Consider the following 20,359-nt stretch of genomic DNA (forward strand, 5'->3'; position numbering starts at 1 on the left):
ATGATTTTGGGATGAACTCTGATAAATGTTTTACTTAATGATGATTTGAAATGTTTGGGATAAATGGTATCAATGTTTTAGCTATACTAAAAATGAAATTTTTATCCTTGATTTTTGGGTCGTTACAGTATGTCATTTGTAAATTCTCAAATAAGGAAGTGAGAACAGTTAGAATGTTCTCTGATGTTTTTGAGAACCTTTTGACAGAAGTTTGGGAGACTCTTGACTGGAAAAAAATTGTTACCGGAGTCAGTGGCCGGAAATGAAGAAGAAGAAGGAAGTGGGAACATGAGTGAATTTTTTTGCTTTTTTTTTTTGCAAGTGATGTGATGAAGATGACAATGAGGAAGTGGGTTTTTTCAGTGTGTTTTGGTGTGTGGTTGATGCCCACCAAGTGTTTGATCTTTTGTCTGAATGATCTTTTGATGTTGCATGTAGTTTTTAGTTGTGTTCATTGATTTTCAGTAATTTTGCTTCACAAATGTTTGTTTCAATTTGGCATTTAAATTTCTTGAAGTAATCTTAAATTCCCTAAATCAAAACTGGGTGGTGATGTCGTGAGAATGCCTTCCAGGAGAGAGAGAGAGAGAGAGAGAGAGAGAGAGAGAGAGAGAGAGAGAGAGAGAGAGAGAGAGAGAGAGAGAGAGAGAGAGAGAGAGAGAGAGAGAGACCCAAATTAATTAATTAATTATTTTTTTATTTAAATTAAATAGAAAAAACATAAAAATATATCAGAAGGGCATTACAGTCATTTCAATTTTACAAGGGACCAAATTTACATACAAACATGACGAAAAAGACCACGAAACCAAAAAAATCAGGGTTTGAACTAAAATCCCAAAAAAATATATACCACAGAGACCATTTTTGTCTTAACATTATAATATAGTTTATGAATTTTAGCCTACTCAAAATACTTTTACTTGCAGTTTTGTCTTTTAACATTATGAATTTTAACCTACTCAAAATACTTTTCCAACCGCCATAGTAGGAGTAGTCGAGAAGAAAGAAACATCCACATTGTTACCCTACCGCATTAGGTCATCATCGACGTCTTTTCCTTAAAAGGCGGTTATCTTTTCCTTATAAATTGAGATTCACTTCCTCCCCAAATCCACAACATAATCAAATTCCCAAGCAATTCAAGTTTCTCTCATTCCTAACGCGTCTCATTCGATCTTATTCCACTAGAAAGGTAAACTACAATTTCCTTATAAATTAATATTTAGCGATCGTTATCAATTTTGCGAATTGTATATGTTATAGGATTTTGATTCGCTTTGTTTGTGAATTTAGATGCAGATTTTTGTGAAAACCCTAACCGGGAAGACGATAACTCTCGAAGTCGAGAGTTCTGATACGATCGACAATGTTAAAACGAAGATACAGGACAAGGAAGGAATCCCTCCAGATCAACAACGTCTTATCTTCGCCGGTAAACAGCTCGAAGACGGCCGTACTCTCGCCGATTACAATATACAGAAGGAATCGACGCTCCATCTCGTTCTTCGTCTTCGTGGAGGCATGCAAATCTTCGTCAAAACCCTAACCGGAAAGACGATCACGTTGGAGGTTGAGAGCTCCGACACCATCGACAACGTGAAGACGAAGATTCAAGACAAGGAAGGAATCCCTCCCGATCAGCAACGTCTCATCTTCGCCGGTAAACAGCTTGAGGACGGCCGTACCCTCGCCGATTACAACATCCAAAAGGAGTCTACGCTTCATCTCGTCCTCCGTCTTCGTGGAGGTATGCAGATCTTCGTTAAGACCCTTACAGGGAAGACAATCACCTTGGAGGTTGAGAGCTCCGACACCATTGATAACGTTAAAACCAAAATTCAAGATAAGGAGGGGATTCCACCTGATCAACAGAGGTTGATCTTCGCAGGGAAGCAATTGGAAGATGGGCGTACGTTAGCTGATTATAACATCCAGAAGGAGTCCACTTTGCACCTTGTTCTTCGTCTTCGTGGTGGTGATCTCCGTAAGTTGAACTAGATAGCTCTGTTGGTGTTATTTTGATGATTTTAGTGGGATACTATAATAAAAGTATGAATTTGTGTTAGAACGATTTTACCCTGTTTTCGTTGCTTGATTTGTTTGTTGTTTGAAATAGATGATATTATCTTTTCTAACAATTCCAAAAATATTTGTGTGTTAATGAGAAAGTATTTGCCATTGATTTTATTTTTACATGTTTTTTTCAACTGTACGTCATTATATTTTTAATTCATATTATTTTGTTATTAAACAAAAAATTCTTGCATTATACCCCAAACTAGGTTTTTATGAAACCTAAAATCTTATTCGGTATAACTATTAAATTGTATATACGAAATTATGACTATTTATTTATTGGGCAGAATATTTGTAATTACATTACTTTTCCCCTTTCATATTCTTGCGTATGTAATACTTTTCAAAAGAAAACATAGCTTGATGATAAGTAATTTGGTCATGAAAACAGTCTTGAGTTTTCCATTTTAATTTAACTTTTTCCCTAAAAAAAACTAAATTTAACTATTGCTTTACAATTTAAAAGTTTTCTATTGTTGTTTGTTTTGACCACATGGGTTGACTTTAAACAGGTCCAGTCAAAACAATTAGTAGTTGAGGCAACTTTAAGAGCAACTACACAGTATTAGAAATTGCGTAGGAAAAAAGATTCACAAAAAAAAAAAAAAAAAAAAAATTCTGTTGAAAAAACACATATGAGAGATAATATAATGGTCAGGAAGGAAGCAGGTGTCTTTGGAAGTACGTACGTTGTCATTTCAAACTAAATTTGAAAATGATTTTTATTGAGTGTTTCGTTTTTACATTATACAGTTTTAATTGTGGTTGACGCAAGTGGAAGTATGGCATTAAATCGAATGCGAAATGCAAAAGGTGCAACACTTAAACTATAATTAGCAAAGACCTTCTTATAGTTTATTAACTATTAACTATGTTAGGGTCAGGCATTCATATTATCATAGTTTATTAACTATATATGCCTTTTAACAATATTTGTGGGTCGTATATATTTCTCAGAATGCTTTCTTGATATTATAACAATTAACATCACAGTGTCATTAAATATTTGGGTGTTTTTACAAATACTGAACTCCTTAAAAATACACTTACAGTACCAACCCTAATTTTTGAAAGTCAAGACTACTAAATCAAAAAGATAATGACAATATATTATGTGAAAATGCCTTTTATGATCTTGACTCTGATGATTTTAAATTACTCTCATTTTTAGTCTTAATTATTTTTCTTTGTTTCCATATCATTTATCTGCTTCTAACATTTTTTCCGAGCTACATTGCTGCCATGTGTATTGATAAGATGCCAAAGATTTATCGCCTTACAAATTAAGACTTGTACCTGGAATTTTGATACGGGGTTACAAACATTACAAAGATTCAAAATAGTAAATGCAAAGAGTTTCTTAATATTTAAAAATATAATTTAAGCAAAAGTTACAATTGAATCCGTCTAGGCTTCAGGTTTTGAAATCGATCAATGATATTGTCATCAAGAAATTGTAGAAACACATCATTCTATATAAAAGTGACCGAACAATCGTTTAAAACTTAATTATCCATGTTATTTTGCAAATTCTTCTCTCTACACATGCTATAGGAACGACAAAAGATATATTTATGTAGTTACCAAATCTCATGCATTAAAATAACATAAAATAACATACAACATGTTAACAAATAATTTATTTTTTTATATATAAAACAAGTTTTTGGGGGATGTTGTGGTACCCTCAATGCCATATGTAGCTCCACCACTAGGAACACCACTAGATGCCTTGCGTCACATATTTGGTTAACTCACTTGACATGTACAAGTTCGTTTAGCTCATGGAACTCAATTTAACTTGCAAAAATATATCAAAAGGTCCCTTGAGTACCCACTTAAAGTAACAATCCAAATTTATTCAAGACTTGATTCACTAGACTATGACATTGTAGAAAAAAAATAGCAAAGGCCCACATCAGAATATGAGCATTGATCAAAGCATGAAGTTTGTTTGTCTATTTTCATGTATTTATTCACGTAGCTCAGCTTTGCATGTTGTGATTAGAAGAGTGTTTGGAAAATTTAGTATAAATATTTATATTTTTACTAACTTTGGACATATATAAATATATACATATGTTTGTGTTCTCCTCCACGAGGACTTGGAAACGATATATTATATGTCCAAAATGGAGTATATGTGAATGAGATATCGATACTTAAAGAAATGTATTTGAGAATAAATTTAGCAAAAAGAGATGGATGTGGGAATGAGTCCCACATTGGTAGAAAGACCAAACTCAACAGTTTTATAAGCTTGAATGCTTGAAAGGCTTACAAGCTTGTGTTTATGGTTTTACTACAATTCCTACCCGTGCGCAGGGGTTGATTTCGTAGACCAAAAACACTAAACTTATAAGAGTTTGCAACCTGCATTTAGTGTTTGGTGTGATCCATATCAACACAAATTAAATCGAAAAAACACTGAACTTATAAGAGTTTGCAACCTGCATTTAGTTTTCCGAAAGTAAACACTCGCTAGGGTTTTTCCAACAGGCTCTGAAACAATTTGGGCTAAAGCTGATGGCCCATTAATCAGTAAAGTCCCCGCTTAAATTGGGCCATATCCATGACTAAAGGTGCTCCTACTCTAAGAGCCCCAAGAACAACACTGCTTAAATTGGGCCATATCCATGACTAAAGGTGCTCCTACTCCAAGAGCCCCAAGAACAACACTGCAAAGGGTAATATCGTTAATTTTGTGTTATATAAAATTAATATTATGAAATGTAACAAACTTACCTTGACGCAACACCACTTTGATTAAGCTTTGCCATAAGCATCACCCTTCATACCGTGCACATTTAAAGCCTGTAAACTAACCAATACAAAATCTAAATGAGACTAAATGACCATTTTACCCTTACATAATAACATTTTAAAAAAACACATTTCATAATTTATTTATTTTTTTTTATCAATTTTAACATCAGAGCTGGGAGGAAAAAACCCCTGGCCAATTTTCCACCGTCTATCTCTCCAATTGAATCTTTTATTGGATTATATCATTATTATAGTCATAATAGTTTGTATAACTATATATTTGACGCTGATTATTTTCTTAAGCATAAACCCATAACCAAAGATACATCAACAGTTTGCTACTTTTATTTTTTCTAATAAAAAATAAAATTTTTACCAAGAACATTACTACTAATCCATGAACCCAACTTATGCCTACACTATAAAAATAGGGTGAAAGAAATTTGTTTCATAATCGGAAGGATTAACAAGATCATAAACTAGCAAAGCAAGATAAACATCAACTATCTTATAAACAACATCAGAATTTGAATTAAAAAAACAGGCAATTGAAAAAAAAAAATTAACAGAAACTTTGGAATGATGAAATATCTCAAACATGGATTTGAAGAAATCTCCCATAATTCAATTCCGTTGACACACCACGGAATGGAATTTGAGATTACAATTCCTTCGCATTCCGTAAACCAAACACACCATGGATGTTGTCTGAATAGCAGTTGATGGGATAATAAAAAGATGAATGAAACACAAAAACAATCATAGGACTTTTCAAATGCATTTGCTTTTTTTTTTTTTTTTTTTCTGAAAAACACCATAATACCTTATGAAACTGACTTTAGTTTTGACAAAAAGTGTTGAATATAACGAAAAAAATACTCATTCTTGGAAAAATATGTGAGTTAGGGATTTTTGTTAAACAATGCCTAATTTTACAAAAGAATGTGCATAGCAAGTCTTTATAAATTCATTATCTCATATCAATTTTGATAATATTCACTCTGAACATGGAGAGTTGCATGGTATGCAAAAACCCACAAACGTTTTATTGATATTAAATACACCATCAGAAATGACATGACAGCTGGCATACACGAAATTAAGTGACTGGTGTAATAGTAACTTCGTTGAACATATGTTCAAGCACATGGCTTGATACACATACAAAAACGAAAGTTGTCATCACATTTTCCGCTAGCAGAACCTTTCTTTTTGCAGGCATTATTACATTGCGAATTAGAAAAACAAGCTTCTCCATAGTCTTTCGTTGAGCAATCCTTTGCTTCTATGGAAGTCATAAAAGTTTCATCTGCAACAAAACAATCCGTCATATTTATTTATTCTCTCGAAATTATAATTAAAAATAAAACTTAAAGAATCGACATGTATAAGAAAAATCTTCCTATCTGAACATGTAACAAAAATAATATAAAAGCACTAACACTACGTAAGCAAAAAACGTAAATCAGGAATAAAGTAAAAATGCCTGTAGTAAAGAGAGCAAAGAGCAGCATGAACACAAATAAGGTTTTTCCCATTTTCATATCTAATCACAAGAAACAGTAGGTGGAACTTGTTGTCTCCTATATATATATATATATATATATATATATATATATATATATATATATATATATATATATATATATATATATATATATATATATATATATATATATATATATATATATATATATATATATAAAGAAACCACACATCATCCTTATATAGGAGACAACAAGTTCCACCTATGGATCAATAACTATTGGCATGTTTTCAAATTAGGTGTTTGAAAAATTGATCGACAAAAAAAAAAAATCCAATCTAGCATCACATAACCTTTATTCAAAGTTCTAACAAATTTAATAAAATCACATAAAACTGACTTCACATCTTAGAATCATAATTAATTCTTTACGAACACATATTACATTATCACAAATCAAATTTAAGAACATAATTTTACAAACAATCATATATATATATATATATATATATATATATATATATATATATATATATATATATATATATATATATATGATTGTTTGTAAAATTATGTTCTTAAATTTGATTTGTGATAATGTAATATGTGTTCGTAAAGAATTAATTATGATTATATATATATATATATATATATATATATATATATATATATATATATATATATATAACATTACAAAATGTTAAGTAATAAAAATTAGGGCTTTTAAAATTACCAAACAAAAGTTAGGTTAAAACCTAACTGTGTTGGACAAATAACCAATTAATTACAATTTTTTAATCAAATACAATACGTATCACATTCCAATTAGTTATAAGGATTTCAAAATTATCAAACAAGAATCAGGTTAGAGTTTGAACGTACTTCATTTTGAAGGGGTTGGAGGTCGAGAATAAGATAGAGAGATAAAAGAGTGGTAGATTGCACTCTCTGCAGTAGAGAGAGATAACGAACAATGAGAATTGAACTTAGAGCATCTCCAGTGGTTTACCTATTATATCACTTAATATTTTTGCCAAATCATTATTCTAATACTTTTGGCCTTTAACTAAATAAGTCTTCCAATGGTTAAATTTTTTCAATAGTTTATTATTATTATTATTATTATTATTTATAAATTTAACTTATTGATCCACATCTATCTAAAATGTTCATATAACCTCTTCATTTAATTAGTAGTCTTTAAAACATATTATACTTTAATATGAAATATTTAAATTTAAGGTTATCATTAGAAATTAGTATATAAACATTTAATAAATGAAAAACTATGATAGAAATAATTAATAAGTTAAATAAATGAAAAATATTTAAAACTAGAATATAATTAAAGAGGTAAAAATAAAATATGTTAAAAGTAGATGATGTTAGATGTTTAAAGCTTTATACTATATTGACCACTCAATATATATTGAGTGGTCAATATAAATACATAAAAGCAATCCACTCCAATGATGTTAAATGAAAATAAGTGATAATCAATTTAAAAAATCTTTAAAATAAGTCATCATTGGAGATGCTCTTAGGCATGTTTGCTTGGAGATTAAAGTGAATCACTATTTATGTTTTGTGTTTGTCCTGTCTGTGTGTGTCGTTGTGTAAGGCTGTAAGCGTTGAAAGCTGAGAGATCTGTAAGTCCCGGATTCTCTTACAAATCAATCGGATTCACTTTGATGATGCGGAATCCCAATCAAAGTGTATAATGCAAGACAAAGATGAATAAGATCAAGATAGTTAATCTTCGATGCACACTATTATCATTCAATAGTCGGGTACATAAGATGTTGATTACACACTGTTTTCTCTCTAGATCTCTCTAACTCACGTCCCAAGCAATATGGCAGCCCCTAGAACGTCCAACTCTCACTTCTGACTCATTTTCAAGCCTAAATAACACTATATATACCTAGGCCTAATAACCAAGCCCAAGCCCAAAACCTAAACAAAACAATATAAAGCCTAACCAAAATCACAAGTGATTTTGGTCCAAACAACACCAAAACATGGTGTTTTCGATCCTAGACCGAGAACTTTAATAGCTTATGAAAAGCAAAGTATAAACCACAATTTATGACTTAACAATCTCCCCCTTGGTTTATAGCTTTCTTTTTACTTGGAATAAACCATAATTTAGTCCTGACAATCTCCCCCTTGGTTTAGGCTCCCAACAAGTCGAACCTCTTAACATCGTTACCTAAAATTCATTGACGGCCTATCCTCGTAAAAAAATCCTACAACTTTTAAATGTATTATCTTGAATCCTATTATTTTGTACTATTTAATACTAATATTTTTACTTGCATTAAACTATTATAATTGTTTAAAAATTTTAATTTTCAACTTTATAATATATCTCCATACTCCATTTTCTTCCATGTGTCTTCTTCTTATGATTTCTTGAGCTATTGTTAAAATACAAAAATACCCTTTTCTTGCTTCAAAAACGCAATGCCTTAATACATTAATCGCCCATTTTTTTTTCTCTATTTTCTCTTAAACCTTAATCATCTCCCCTTTTCTATCAGTGAAGCAGCAACAAGCACCTTTTCGATTTCAACAACGATATCATGTTAGCGCTTTTCCTCTCAAAATTTCTCATCAAGACTTTGTGAGTTGGGTATTTTCTCTATATGGTCATAACTACGATTTTGGAATTGTAGATAGTCGATGTTGTTTCTTTTCAGGTGAACTGAGGGATCTTGAAATACGGATTTATGTCTTTTTGTATTCATAAATATTGATTTTAAGTTTATTTGATGATACACAAGAGTACAAATCAGATATCAAACACCTGCCATAAAATCAAATCTGAAGCTTGCACCTAATTCTGCAAAGTTTTTTCCATCGAATTCTGATGTAGCGGTTGTTCTTTGTAGCACCTTTGACTGCCTACATGATGGTTATTGGATTTTTCTTAAGGTTCTTTTACCTATATTTATTTATCTACTTTATATAACATCTAGTGGTGGATCCAGCCTGCAAGTCAAGTGGGGTGCATAGTTTACCATTGGACGCTGACCGTTGACTCAAATCAATTTCAACCAGCACCAATTGAATAGAGCTAGATTGGGGAATTTCATTGGCGGCTTTCGCAGATGAAGATGCACCATCTGTTGATATTTGTCTTTTTTTTTCCATTTAACAGTTAATAAAAGTTCACAATCAATTATTCATTGATATACTAAAACTCAAAAATTAACAATCTATTATTTGTGGATATTATAAAACTAAACAATTAACAATCTATTAACGGGAAACATGAGCCTTTCATGCGTTCAAATAATGCCCACAGGGGACACTTTGTCCAATACACCATCAAAAATCTATTTTTCATCACAATATCAATACAACGTGCAATATGGAACAAAAATTGAAGGCTATTAATATACTCCAACAAAAACAGTGGATAAATACACCAACAAAAATTGAAAAAATAGCAATATAACAAACAAATTTCCGACATATAAAAAGAGCCACAATTCCATAAACCAACAACGAATGCCTACAAACCAAGAAAAATTGGTTTTCCCTTATAAAAAGAGCCACAATTCCATAATCCAACAATCGATTTCCCCTAAAAATAAAATGAAAGTATATACTGCGCTAGAGAGAGATAACATGGGTAGCAGAGGCCGGAGGCTCACTCAGGCCGTCAACATGAACCTTTTTCCGATTCCTTTTTCCAATCTTCGGTAGCGGACTCTTGTTGTAGAATGGTGATTATTGGTGGGGGCAAAATCTAGGTCAGAGAGAAAGAAACAAAGAAATCAAGAAGAAATGAAGTGGAAGACTATTGATGTAATGCAAAAGTATGTGGGTGCCAAGTAAATTCAAAGGGGGGACCACTTCTTTAAAAAAATACATGTATATATGGTGAGATTTTCAAACAAGTGGGTTCCACACACCCACTTCCTCTACATTGGCTCCGCCATCGATAAAATCTAAACACACGCTCTCACACGTAGGTCTATGTTTGTTGGTTAATCTAATTCTGATGTTCATTCAACAGATGATCCGGTGTAAAAGGCACTAGAACATGTTGGGCAATAAAGGTCAGGTCTTGAAAAATTTTCATACTCCCTCCGTCCCAAATTATAGTTCATCTTTCCTTTTTGGTTTGTCCCAAAATAATAGTCCACTTCTAAAAATAAATAACATTTTTACCAAAATACTCCCTCATTATTACTTAACCAACTAAGCATTTAATGGAACATTAAATGCAAAGTAAGGACAAAACTGTCATTTTATTAAATAAAGTTAGTGGCAATTAATGTTTTTCTTAATATATGTGTTTTTTGTCTGTGGACAATAATATTGGGACGGAGGGAGTATTTGTTTAGATGAACCCTATATATTTTTCTTGCCCATATGTCGGTCATTTCATCTATTTTTTAATTAGTTATTATATAAAAATTTATTTATTTCAGCATAACATTTATGATAATCAATTTGTTGATTTCACTGGAAGCAACATACTTCAAGCCTCTCCCTCTGTCTTTGATTTTGAACTTTGAACTTAACTTTTCTAACCTACATTTGAACATTTCTATGATATTTTATCTATTATATGTTGTAATTCTTACTATGATTCTAAAAAAATAGAGGATTTTTTTAGTTTATATAGACATGAAATGGGTTATATGCTTCATGACTTGAAGCTTCGGAAACAGTTAAAACAAATTGGGATTAAAACATAGTTTCACATGCCTTGGTCTGTAGATACATGGTATGGATTGTGTATGATATTGGTTGTGTAGCTGGGTTGTTTGAGTGTTAATTATTCACAGTATAGATATGTATATCCATCCATATTTTTATCTGTTTAGGTTATAAACCCTCTCGACATACAACAAGATTCCACTTGATCTTGTTATCAAAACCTTCAACTTTTCTTGTAAGATTTGTCACAAAAATTGATTTTGCTCAAAGAATGAAGGTTAGATTTTTCATTTCCAACAAATATTTTATCATATAATTCATTTATAAAACACATAAATGATAAATCTCACCATTATACTTGCTAATTTCCAGGCACTAGAGATCCGTCCCACTATTATGTCATTTGTTTTGTGTGTTTATATATGTTGTGTGTGCTCTATGCGTGTAATTACGATGTGTGTGCTTGTGATTGTGTATGTATGTGCACGAGTTGGTGTAATCTCTTATAAATTAATGGATATAGATACTTCAATTTCATTCAGAATTTCTCTTTATTGACTGTAAGCTTCTTACATTGTTATGTTTGTTATTATAGGGAATCACTGGTGTTCACCAATCCCCTATAAGAGGAGATAAAAAATATGGCCTTACAACAATACTATTTGTCTATTTCTATAATCTATGTTTCTCACATAAGTTGTTGGTATAAACACTTAAATGGATTTACTTGCAAAATCCATTGGTGTAATCATAGGTTGGCAGTACTTCAACAAAATCAATGGCAACAAAAATTCATCCTATTAGACTATTTAATGGCGTATGGTTTTAATCATAGCCCAACCAATGTAGGGTCAAACATCATTTGGATTATGATGAGAGTTGCATGTCTGTCCTATAGTTTAGGGGTAGTCTTTTATGTATTGGTTCTATACATATGATAAAAAAAATGGCATTTGGAATAAACTTAGAACCAATGCTATATCTTGGACTTTGAGTTTTGAAATGATCAAGAAATTCACAGTACTAAGAAAACGTTAATATGTTTCTACTAATTGAGTTTGTCAATCTTAAATATGTTCAAGAAAAATAATAATAAAAAAGAATAAACTATGTTCAAGAATATCTATCAATGAAAATCATTCTATAATAACCAAAATAACATATTTTTTAACGATAGGAAACTATTTGATTTTATAACCTCCTTTTTTATACATCATAGCCTTTTTATTTATTTCCATATCTTCTCCTTTTGACCCATTATTTGATTCAATATCTTCGTATGTTCCAATAAGATTTGACCATATTACCTGTATCTGTTTCGATATATTACTAGCTGTGAGACCCATGTATTACATGAGTTAATTTAAAAAAAAAGTTAAATATAAAAGTCAAAATATTTGAGTACTTTGAATTTATAAGAAAATAAGAAAATTAATGAATTATTTTAATGAAAATGTTTTTTATCTTTTAAATTTAAATAAATAAAAGAAACTATTTAGTTTGAATTTTAGAAATTTAGAAATTAAAAGGTAAGTTTATTAATGAAATTGATATCCATTTATTACTACATTTATTGCAATTATATTAAAATATTATGTGGAATTTAATAAAATAGAAAAACTCATAAAATAACATGTGGAAAAAAATTAATTCAAAATAACCACAAAATGACATTTGACAAATTGAATGAGAATGTGACATGTGGCAAAAAAAACTTCATTTATTAGAGAGGATCTTACACAAAACTCATTAATATATATATTGTATAAAATCCCTTATCTCCCTATCTAATAAATAAATAGTTTTAATATCCTTCTGCCATGTGTCAATCAATTACACATCCTACTCGACATTACGCCACGTGTCATTGTTTTGGTTCTCCAATTTGATTTTCATTTTCCCACACCCATAATGATATGTAACGACTTCACCAATTTAAATTTCATTTTACAACTTATATTTTACAACTCAAAATTATTGTTTCAATTAAAATGAGAGAAATTAAAGGGAAATAAATTTGTATATTATGACTCGACTTCCTTATTCCCACTTATTTACCATGTGTACGTATATCAAATCCTTGAAATTCCTAAAAATTAGCAAAATTTCAAAAAATTAAAGATATACCAAAATTAACAAACATCATTGACCAAATCAACATACTTTATCATTCTAAAATCTAAAATACGGTAATGAGAAGGTAATATTAATATGAATTGAATACCTTCCATATCAACATTATCTTCCATCCCACCAATGTTATATAAAATACAACACCCAGAACGATTTCAATACCATTGCTTTTTCTCTCTGTCTTCTTTTTCGCCTCCTCGAATTTCATACTACAAGGTACTACAAATCAATGATTTTCCTGTTTCATAATAGTTGAAAATAATCCATAAAGACTGTTTTCATAGCATACACTGTAACGTCTCATTTTCACAACCAAAATTTTTTATTTTCATTTAAGTAAATCTTATCAATTATAAATCCATCATGAAGAAAACGTTTATTCCAATTACATTATTAAAAGCAGAGTAATACTAAGGCGCGTAATCTTCACTGTTGCTGATGAATGTGTACAGTCACGCCTTCGTCTTCCCATGATGACTGCTGATGCCTGAAACAATAAACAATTGGGTAAGCACAAATCTTAGTGAGTTTCCACAAAATACCCCAAACAACAAACATACAAACATGCATAATGGCAAACCCTAAAAGATCATGGGTTTGGGTTGTTGCGTATCTCACGTTGTGAGCTCTTATTGCTCATGTCGTGAGCTCAGTTTAAATCAAAATCTTCATTTTATCATTCCCCACGTCGTGACCCTTCTATGGCTCACGTCGTGAGCCTTGGTTTTACCCCAAAACGTGGCCTTGACTCCTTGAAACCCTAATTCGATCTGATACGGAAAATCAGGTGTTACAATTCACCCCCACTTAAATTCGATTTCGTCCTCGAAATCACTTCTCACTCCCATACTAGATGTAAGCCTCTAAGGATCCTTCAAACCTGACTCCTTTGAAACAGCTGCAACCCTCAAAAGAAAGAAGAAATTTGACGATAAACAATTCCCCACAACATCGCTATTCCACGAGAGAAGAATTCACTTTTCATCCTACATTAAAGTTGCCATCCTCACACACTGACGCATCGGAGAGCAACCCTTACAAAATCCAACGGACAAGACTAAACCATCCTCTATATCAATTATGCTGACCGAAATCCATAGATTTTAATCGGTCCTAGTTCTACTCGTCCCCCAGCCGCTATACTAACCCACATGAAATGCAACAACATAAGGAATTCCAATTATCATATACAAAACTAGACCACGCTCCTACTTGGCTCCGACAACCCTGCTTAGCAATCTACATACTACACTCAAGCTTACCCCTGGTCCACTATTCAACAACAACGCTTGGGCCTACCCTCGATCTACTAACCAAAATCAAGACTCGACTCAACAGAACTTAGTTGATCCTACCTAGTCTTCAGGCCATGACTCAAACCTCTAGGCCCCTATCAAACAAGAACAGACAAGGAAGCCCTTGTCACCTCCCTCAACCTGGGTTCCTAGCACCCTAGGGTCTAAAGCACAAACACGCCCTACATATGATACTATCCCAACTGAAACTGACACGACTCGAAGGGAAAACCAATAGTTGGCGAGGATTTTAACGCAAAACCGAAAGATCCATCAGTTGCGCGAAGTCCTGAAATTGGAGAAATTCAACTGAGATCCAAACCTTGGCACAAGGTCTTCCTGCTACGAGGTTCCACTCTCCCCCACTTGAGATATGCTAGAGTCTGACAGTTCACAATCCTTCGATAGTCAGACTAAATTGGACTCCACCACTTGATCCCAACTACTGATATCCACATACACAGGAGAACCTGAACCCACATAACATGCACAATTTCCAACTTGGATACAATCGAGGACAAGGATAATTAATTCATTCATAACCAGAATTCAAATTAAACAAAGCTAAATAAGATAATTCCGATCACTGATAATCTAAGATTACAATTGAACTTAAAATATAACCAAAATTACAGATGAATCCCAATACCACAACAATTGCTAAATAGAAGATATAACAACTCAAATCTCGGTCCTAGGGGCTTTCGGTCGTCCCATGACGACCGTCTGGTAACTTCCATGCTAGGGGTGTAGGATCTAGCACCTCACCGAGAACGAGAAAAGGACAACGAGCTCTAAAGTTCCCTTCCTGGCCGTAATGAAAACAAACTCGCGCACTCCACCTACAATCTCTTCCAAAATGACCATCCTCTCCACACCTGTGACATACAAAAGATCTATCATGACTTTTAACTAAGACTTGGGAAGCCACAAATATACTAAAACATATATTGGCTCGATTAAACATTTGAGCTCTCATTGGATCATCCCATGTAATACTAGCAACTTAAGTTCAAATTGTTACTAGATTCAATTATTAGATTATTATCTCAAATCTATTAAAAATTTTAAAATTTACTAATTTTCTAGCAATTTACTTTTTCGACCTTCCTGCCTCACACTTATTACATACACTGCCCTCATTGTATGCATAAAATAAATTAAAAGCAATAAAAGGAGAAAAAGGAACGGACTCCCCTGGGTAGTAGTGGCGAGATCGAATTCTTCACGTGTGAGTAATTTGAACATCTTGAACTTGGAATTCTTCAAATATGGAACTTGGATCTTCAATAATTGAGATATGTAAATGTGCCGATAAAAATTTGTAATTGAGACTTCAATCTTCAACAAATGTGGTGTAGAAAAAGAAAATCTTCAAAGCATAATGGAACAATATGGGAAAGCGTACGCAACATCGCATGGTTGAGAGAATGAGCCATAAGTATCTCCATAATATTTCCAAGAAGGATAGAAGTGACCCATTTAACGAATATGAAAGAAAGGTCTTCAATATTGTTGAAATTATGGACTCACGATGTGAGTAATAAAGATCACATCGTGAGGTCGCATGAAAGCGTATTCTGAAAATCAATGAAAACGAGCTCACAACGTGAGATATAGGTGCTCACGTCGTGAGAACTGGGCACACAGAATGCATTTTTTTGCCAGTTCTTCCTTCAATAAATGCCATGAAAACTTGTGTCTTAATAGATTAAGACCCTTCTTCAAACTCTATATTACGTGACCCTTCTCTAGACTTGCTTCTCTCTCGATTAACCCCACACTTATCTAAGATTGTGGCTCTCGACTCTCAACTCTAAATACCCGACTAAAGCTTGTATACGCTCGCATATCTCTAATGCTCTATCGTCTTTCGCGTTTTTCTCTCAAAATTTTTTGTAAATAAACAACCAAAGGAAAAGGAAAAAGAAAAGAAACATAACAAATTAACTAAAAAAAAAAACTAAACGAAAAGAAATCGCAAACCAGACTCGGGTTGCCTCCCGAGAAGCGCTTCGTTTTGTGCGAGTCTTGAGCTAGACTCCCAACTTAATAGACTGTCAATCTGATCGTTATTAATTCATCCGTTTTATTGAACACTCTTTTCAAACCAACTTGAAAATTTTGACTTCTCGTTTTGATTCTTGGCCAAACAAGTGAGCATATATTTAGTCCCAGAAAATTAAAAATTGTGGGGACCGGTTGGTCGCCTGTCAGAAAAGGATCGTTCTTCAGAACCTTCTTCAAAGATGGAATTTTCACCCCATGCGTTGAAACACAAACTGAACTATCAGGAGTTCGCGTCGTGGTAATGATCATATCATGACGTTGTTCTTGAAAGTCTGGTTGTTTTTGTTCTTCGTCTGAGCATTCTGCTAGCAAACTTTCCAGCTCTTCCAAATTTCTTTCTGGATGAAATTCTTCATCTTCTATCTCTTGTTCAGCTTGTTTCTAGTTCGTCAGGAAGGATGTCATCCATCCATTTTTTCAGCTCTCTTAAATCTTCATCTGAGTCATATCCCTCACATTCTCGCGCTAATTCATGTTCCACTTCCTCAAGAAAAACGTCAAAAGCATCGAGATTTGGAAAATACATAAAAAAACGAACTAAAAACAAAATAAATAAAAAATGAAAACTACTAAAATCACGTCGTGAGAGGTGTCCCTCACGTCGTGAAAACTAAACAAACAGAAAAATAAAAACTTTGCAAAAAATTAACTTTTTGCGGTTTTTAGCCCACTAAAAGGATCATATAACCTACAACAATTAAATTAACAACTAAGATAGCCGTTCCCGGCAACGGCGCCAAAAACTTGATGCGTGCAAATAGCTACACCTAATTTTAAATTTATAACCTAACTAACTTAACTAACTAAATTGCACCTAGGCAGTGTACCTAGTCAAATTATAGAATAGTTTAGGTAAGTCGGGTGTCGATCACAGGGAACAGTTTTAACTAATTAATTTACCTACTATTAAATTAACCTAATTTCCTAGCAAAGTAGTGGGTTTTATCTAATTTTGCAAGTTTAGATGAACTTAATTTCTTAACACAATTCAATCAATAAACAAAACTCTTCTGTTAGTTCGAATCCACTTTCACTCAATGGTTTATAAATTAATTATGACACTCCTGTTGTTTACCAATTAAAACATTATTAGCAATTCAGTTCTAAATTTACTAATATTAAACTAATTCATGTAGAGCTATGTATGGTCACACATAATTTAACACATTATCAATTTATTAAATAGAATTGGAGCTATGTAAGATTGAATTAATAAACACAATTGTGGTCACAATATGAGTTCTCTAGCACAACTAAATTTAACAATTCAATTCCTTAACTAAGATTGGTTCGATCTTAGCTCTAATAATCTAATGTTCATCAAATTACTAGGTATTCAAATTCATGCAGATTAATGGTCACTAACTACACAGAATAAGAAGTTTAAGCAATCTAATCATCAAATCAAGCATGCTAGGTATACCAATCAAACACAAGACATAACCAACAAGAAAAGTGTAGATCAATAGAATAAAACCATGAGTTCCAGCTTCATCTAGCTAACAGAAGCAGCTAGATTTAGCTGGACATTCTAACAAATGAACACAAACAATCCATAGTAAAAAACATATTAAAAGTACCAAACTAGAATCGAATTATGACTTCTTCTTCTTCCTTGGTGTTAAAACCAATTCCCAGGCCTTTAAACTCTGTGATTTTTGACTTTTGGAACTTCTCTAAGCCAGCTAACCTTCTTCAAGTCGTAGGGATCAAGGATATATATAGTTTTGGATTTTGCCCGATTCACGTCGTGAACATTGAAGGCTCACCTCGTGAATCCAGTAGATATCCGTATTCAACACGGATTCCTGATCCGCGATGTTTATCTTCTAGAAGGCCTAACTCACTCCGTGAATCTTTTAATACTCACCTCGTGAGTTTGTATTTTCCTGAATTTCTTATCTTTCAAGCCTTTAACCTCCAAAGTTCCATTCTTTAACGCTTTTAGTCCCTTTTCTTCAAAATGCCTTCTTTTTAGCTGCAAAATATAATCTAGTCTTATAAGTACCAATATTCCATGCAAATAACTATATATATATATATATATATATATATATATATATATATATATATATATAAATATATATATATATATATATATATATATATATATATATATATAATGTATTCAAATATTGCCCAAAAGTATGTATAAATACGGCAATATCAATCTACGTCTCCTTCCAACTGACCCTGAACTCCAGCCGGCGAACTTAAACCGTTTCGCTCAGGCTGGGATTGAACCGGAGCCTGACACTGATCCCTCGCCTGGGTCTCTATCTCAATCTCTATCCTCCTCACAACATCCTTAAGCTTAGGGAGGGTACTGTATCACTGGGCATACATGAATTGCCGAATATTCGTCTTAAGCATGCCCAAATACTGAGTCATCTGAGCCTGCTCTAAAGCACCAAACTCAGGACTGAATAGATCCCTCTTAGTGAACATCTTGGTGATCTACGTCACCGACTCGGTCATCTATCTCAGATCTACGTACTCCTGGGCCAGTCTCTCATTCTCCACCAGGGGAACATATCTCGCACGGAACATTTCCAAGAACTGCTCCCAAGTCACTGCATGTCTCTACTCAGGAGTGTAAGCACCAGTTCCCATCCTTCACCAATCCTTTACCCCTAAGTTGAGAAGGTCCAGGGCGCACTTGAGCTTCTGGTCATCCGGACAAGGACATGTGAAGAAATAACCCTCCACATCATAGAGCCACCTTATCGCCACAATCGGGTCCCTAACCCTATCGAACTCTGGGGGCTTCATATTGTCGAAGTCCCGGTACTAGAAATCTCTCTCTCTCCAAGAACCCCAATGGCAGCAACAGCCACGGTAGTTGCAGCAACAACAACCTCACAAAAGTGCAACATAGTGATCATCGAATAGCTCAATCATGGCGGTCCACTTCTCCTATGAGCTACAACTAACTTCCTAATCACTCTTCCTAGGATTACCCTCGCTTCCACACCACCGGTTGCTTATGTGGATGCTTGTTGTACATAATACGGGGTCAGATAGACTGTCGAATAATCAACTCTGCCCTAAGTACACAACCAAACAAGGAACATGAAGTAATGGCAAGTTAACAATTCTCGGGCTATTCAATCCTTACCATGTACAACTAATCAACATACACATAGCAATCACACAATCAAGTAACATGTAGCAAGCCACTCCCTATATTTTAAGGCAATACTGAACTCAGGAATTTATATCCAATAGTTTCTAAAAGAATCTAATCCTCTAGCATGCTTTTCTAACAATCCATATATCGGCAAAATCAAAACTCAGAAATCATAACAAGTATGGGTATTTTGGAAACCACTCTCCTGTTCAGGCTCTGGCTGACTGTACACACCACATCTTCCTGTAAAACCAAAGTTAGATCAAGTTCCATGTTCCCAATCCCAAGCCAACAATAAAACAAGAACATGACAAGAGACCCAGTCCATGTCCTTAACCCAACTCTTTTATTATAAATTATTTTTCAAAAACATTTTGCAAAAACTCTCGGATCCTATTTGAGATTGGATTCACACAAGTGTTCCTCTAATTCGCACAAACCAGGGCTCTGATATAACTTGTAAAGTCCCATTTTCACAACCAAAAATTTTTATTTTCATTTAAGTAAATCTTACCAATTATAAATCAATTATCAGGAAAACGTTTATTCCAATTATATTATTAAAATCAGAGTAATACTAAGGCGTAGAATCTTCATTGTTGCTGATGAATGTGTACAATCACCCATTCGCCTCCCCATGATGACTTTTGATACCTGAATAATTGTCACAACTAGCCTTTTTGGCTAGGAAATTCCGTCCTCAAGTAAGCAAGGACTATTGTG

The 20,359-nt window shown here is 33.1% G+C and overlaps 1 protein-coding gene across 1 annotated transcript; it reads left to right on the plus strand.

The window, feature by feature from the left end:
* Positions 1-1,070: 1,070 nt before the first annotated feature.
* On the plus strand, positions 1,071-2,190 carry LOC145159564 (polyubiquitin 11). Its single transcript, XM_079078570.1, has 2 exons — positions 1,071-1,195; positions 1,297-2,190. Exon 2 carries the CDS (start codon positions 1,297-1,299, stop codon positions 1,999-2,001), a length of 705 nt encoding a protein of 234 aa, XP_078934696.1. The 5' UTR covers positions 1,071-1,195; the 3' UTR covers positions 2,002-2,190.
* The last annotated feature ends 18,169 nt before the right edge of the window (positions 2,191-20,359 follow it).

This window comes from Lactuca virosa, chromosome 2 (genome assembly GCF_052849685.1).
Source record: "Lactuca virosa cultivar CGN04683 chromosome 2, Lactuca_virosa_CGN04683_v6, whole genome shotgun sequence".
In the NCBI taxonomy this organism is placed as follows: domain Eukaryota; kingdom Viridiplantae; phylum Streptophyta; class Magnoliopsida; order Asterales; family Asteraceae; genus Lactuca; species Lactuca virosa.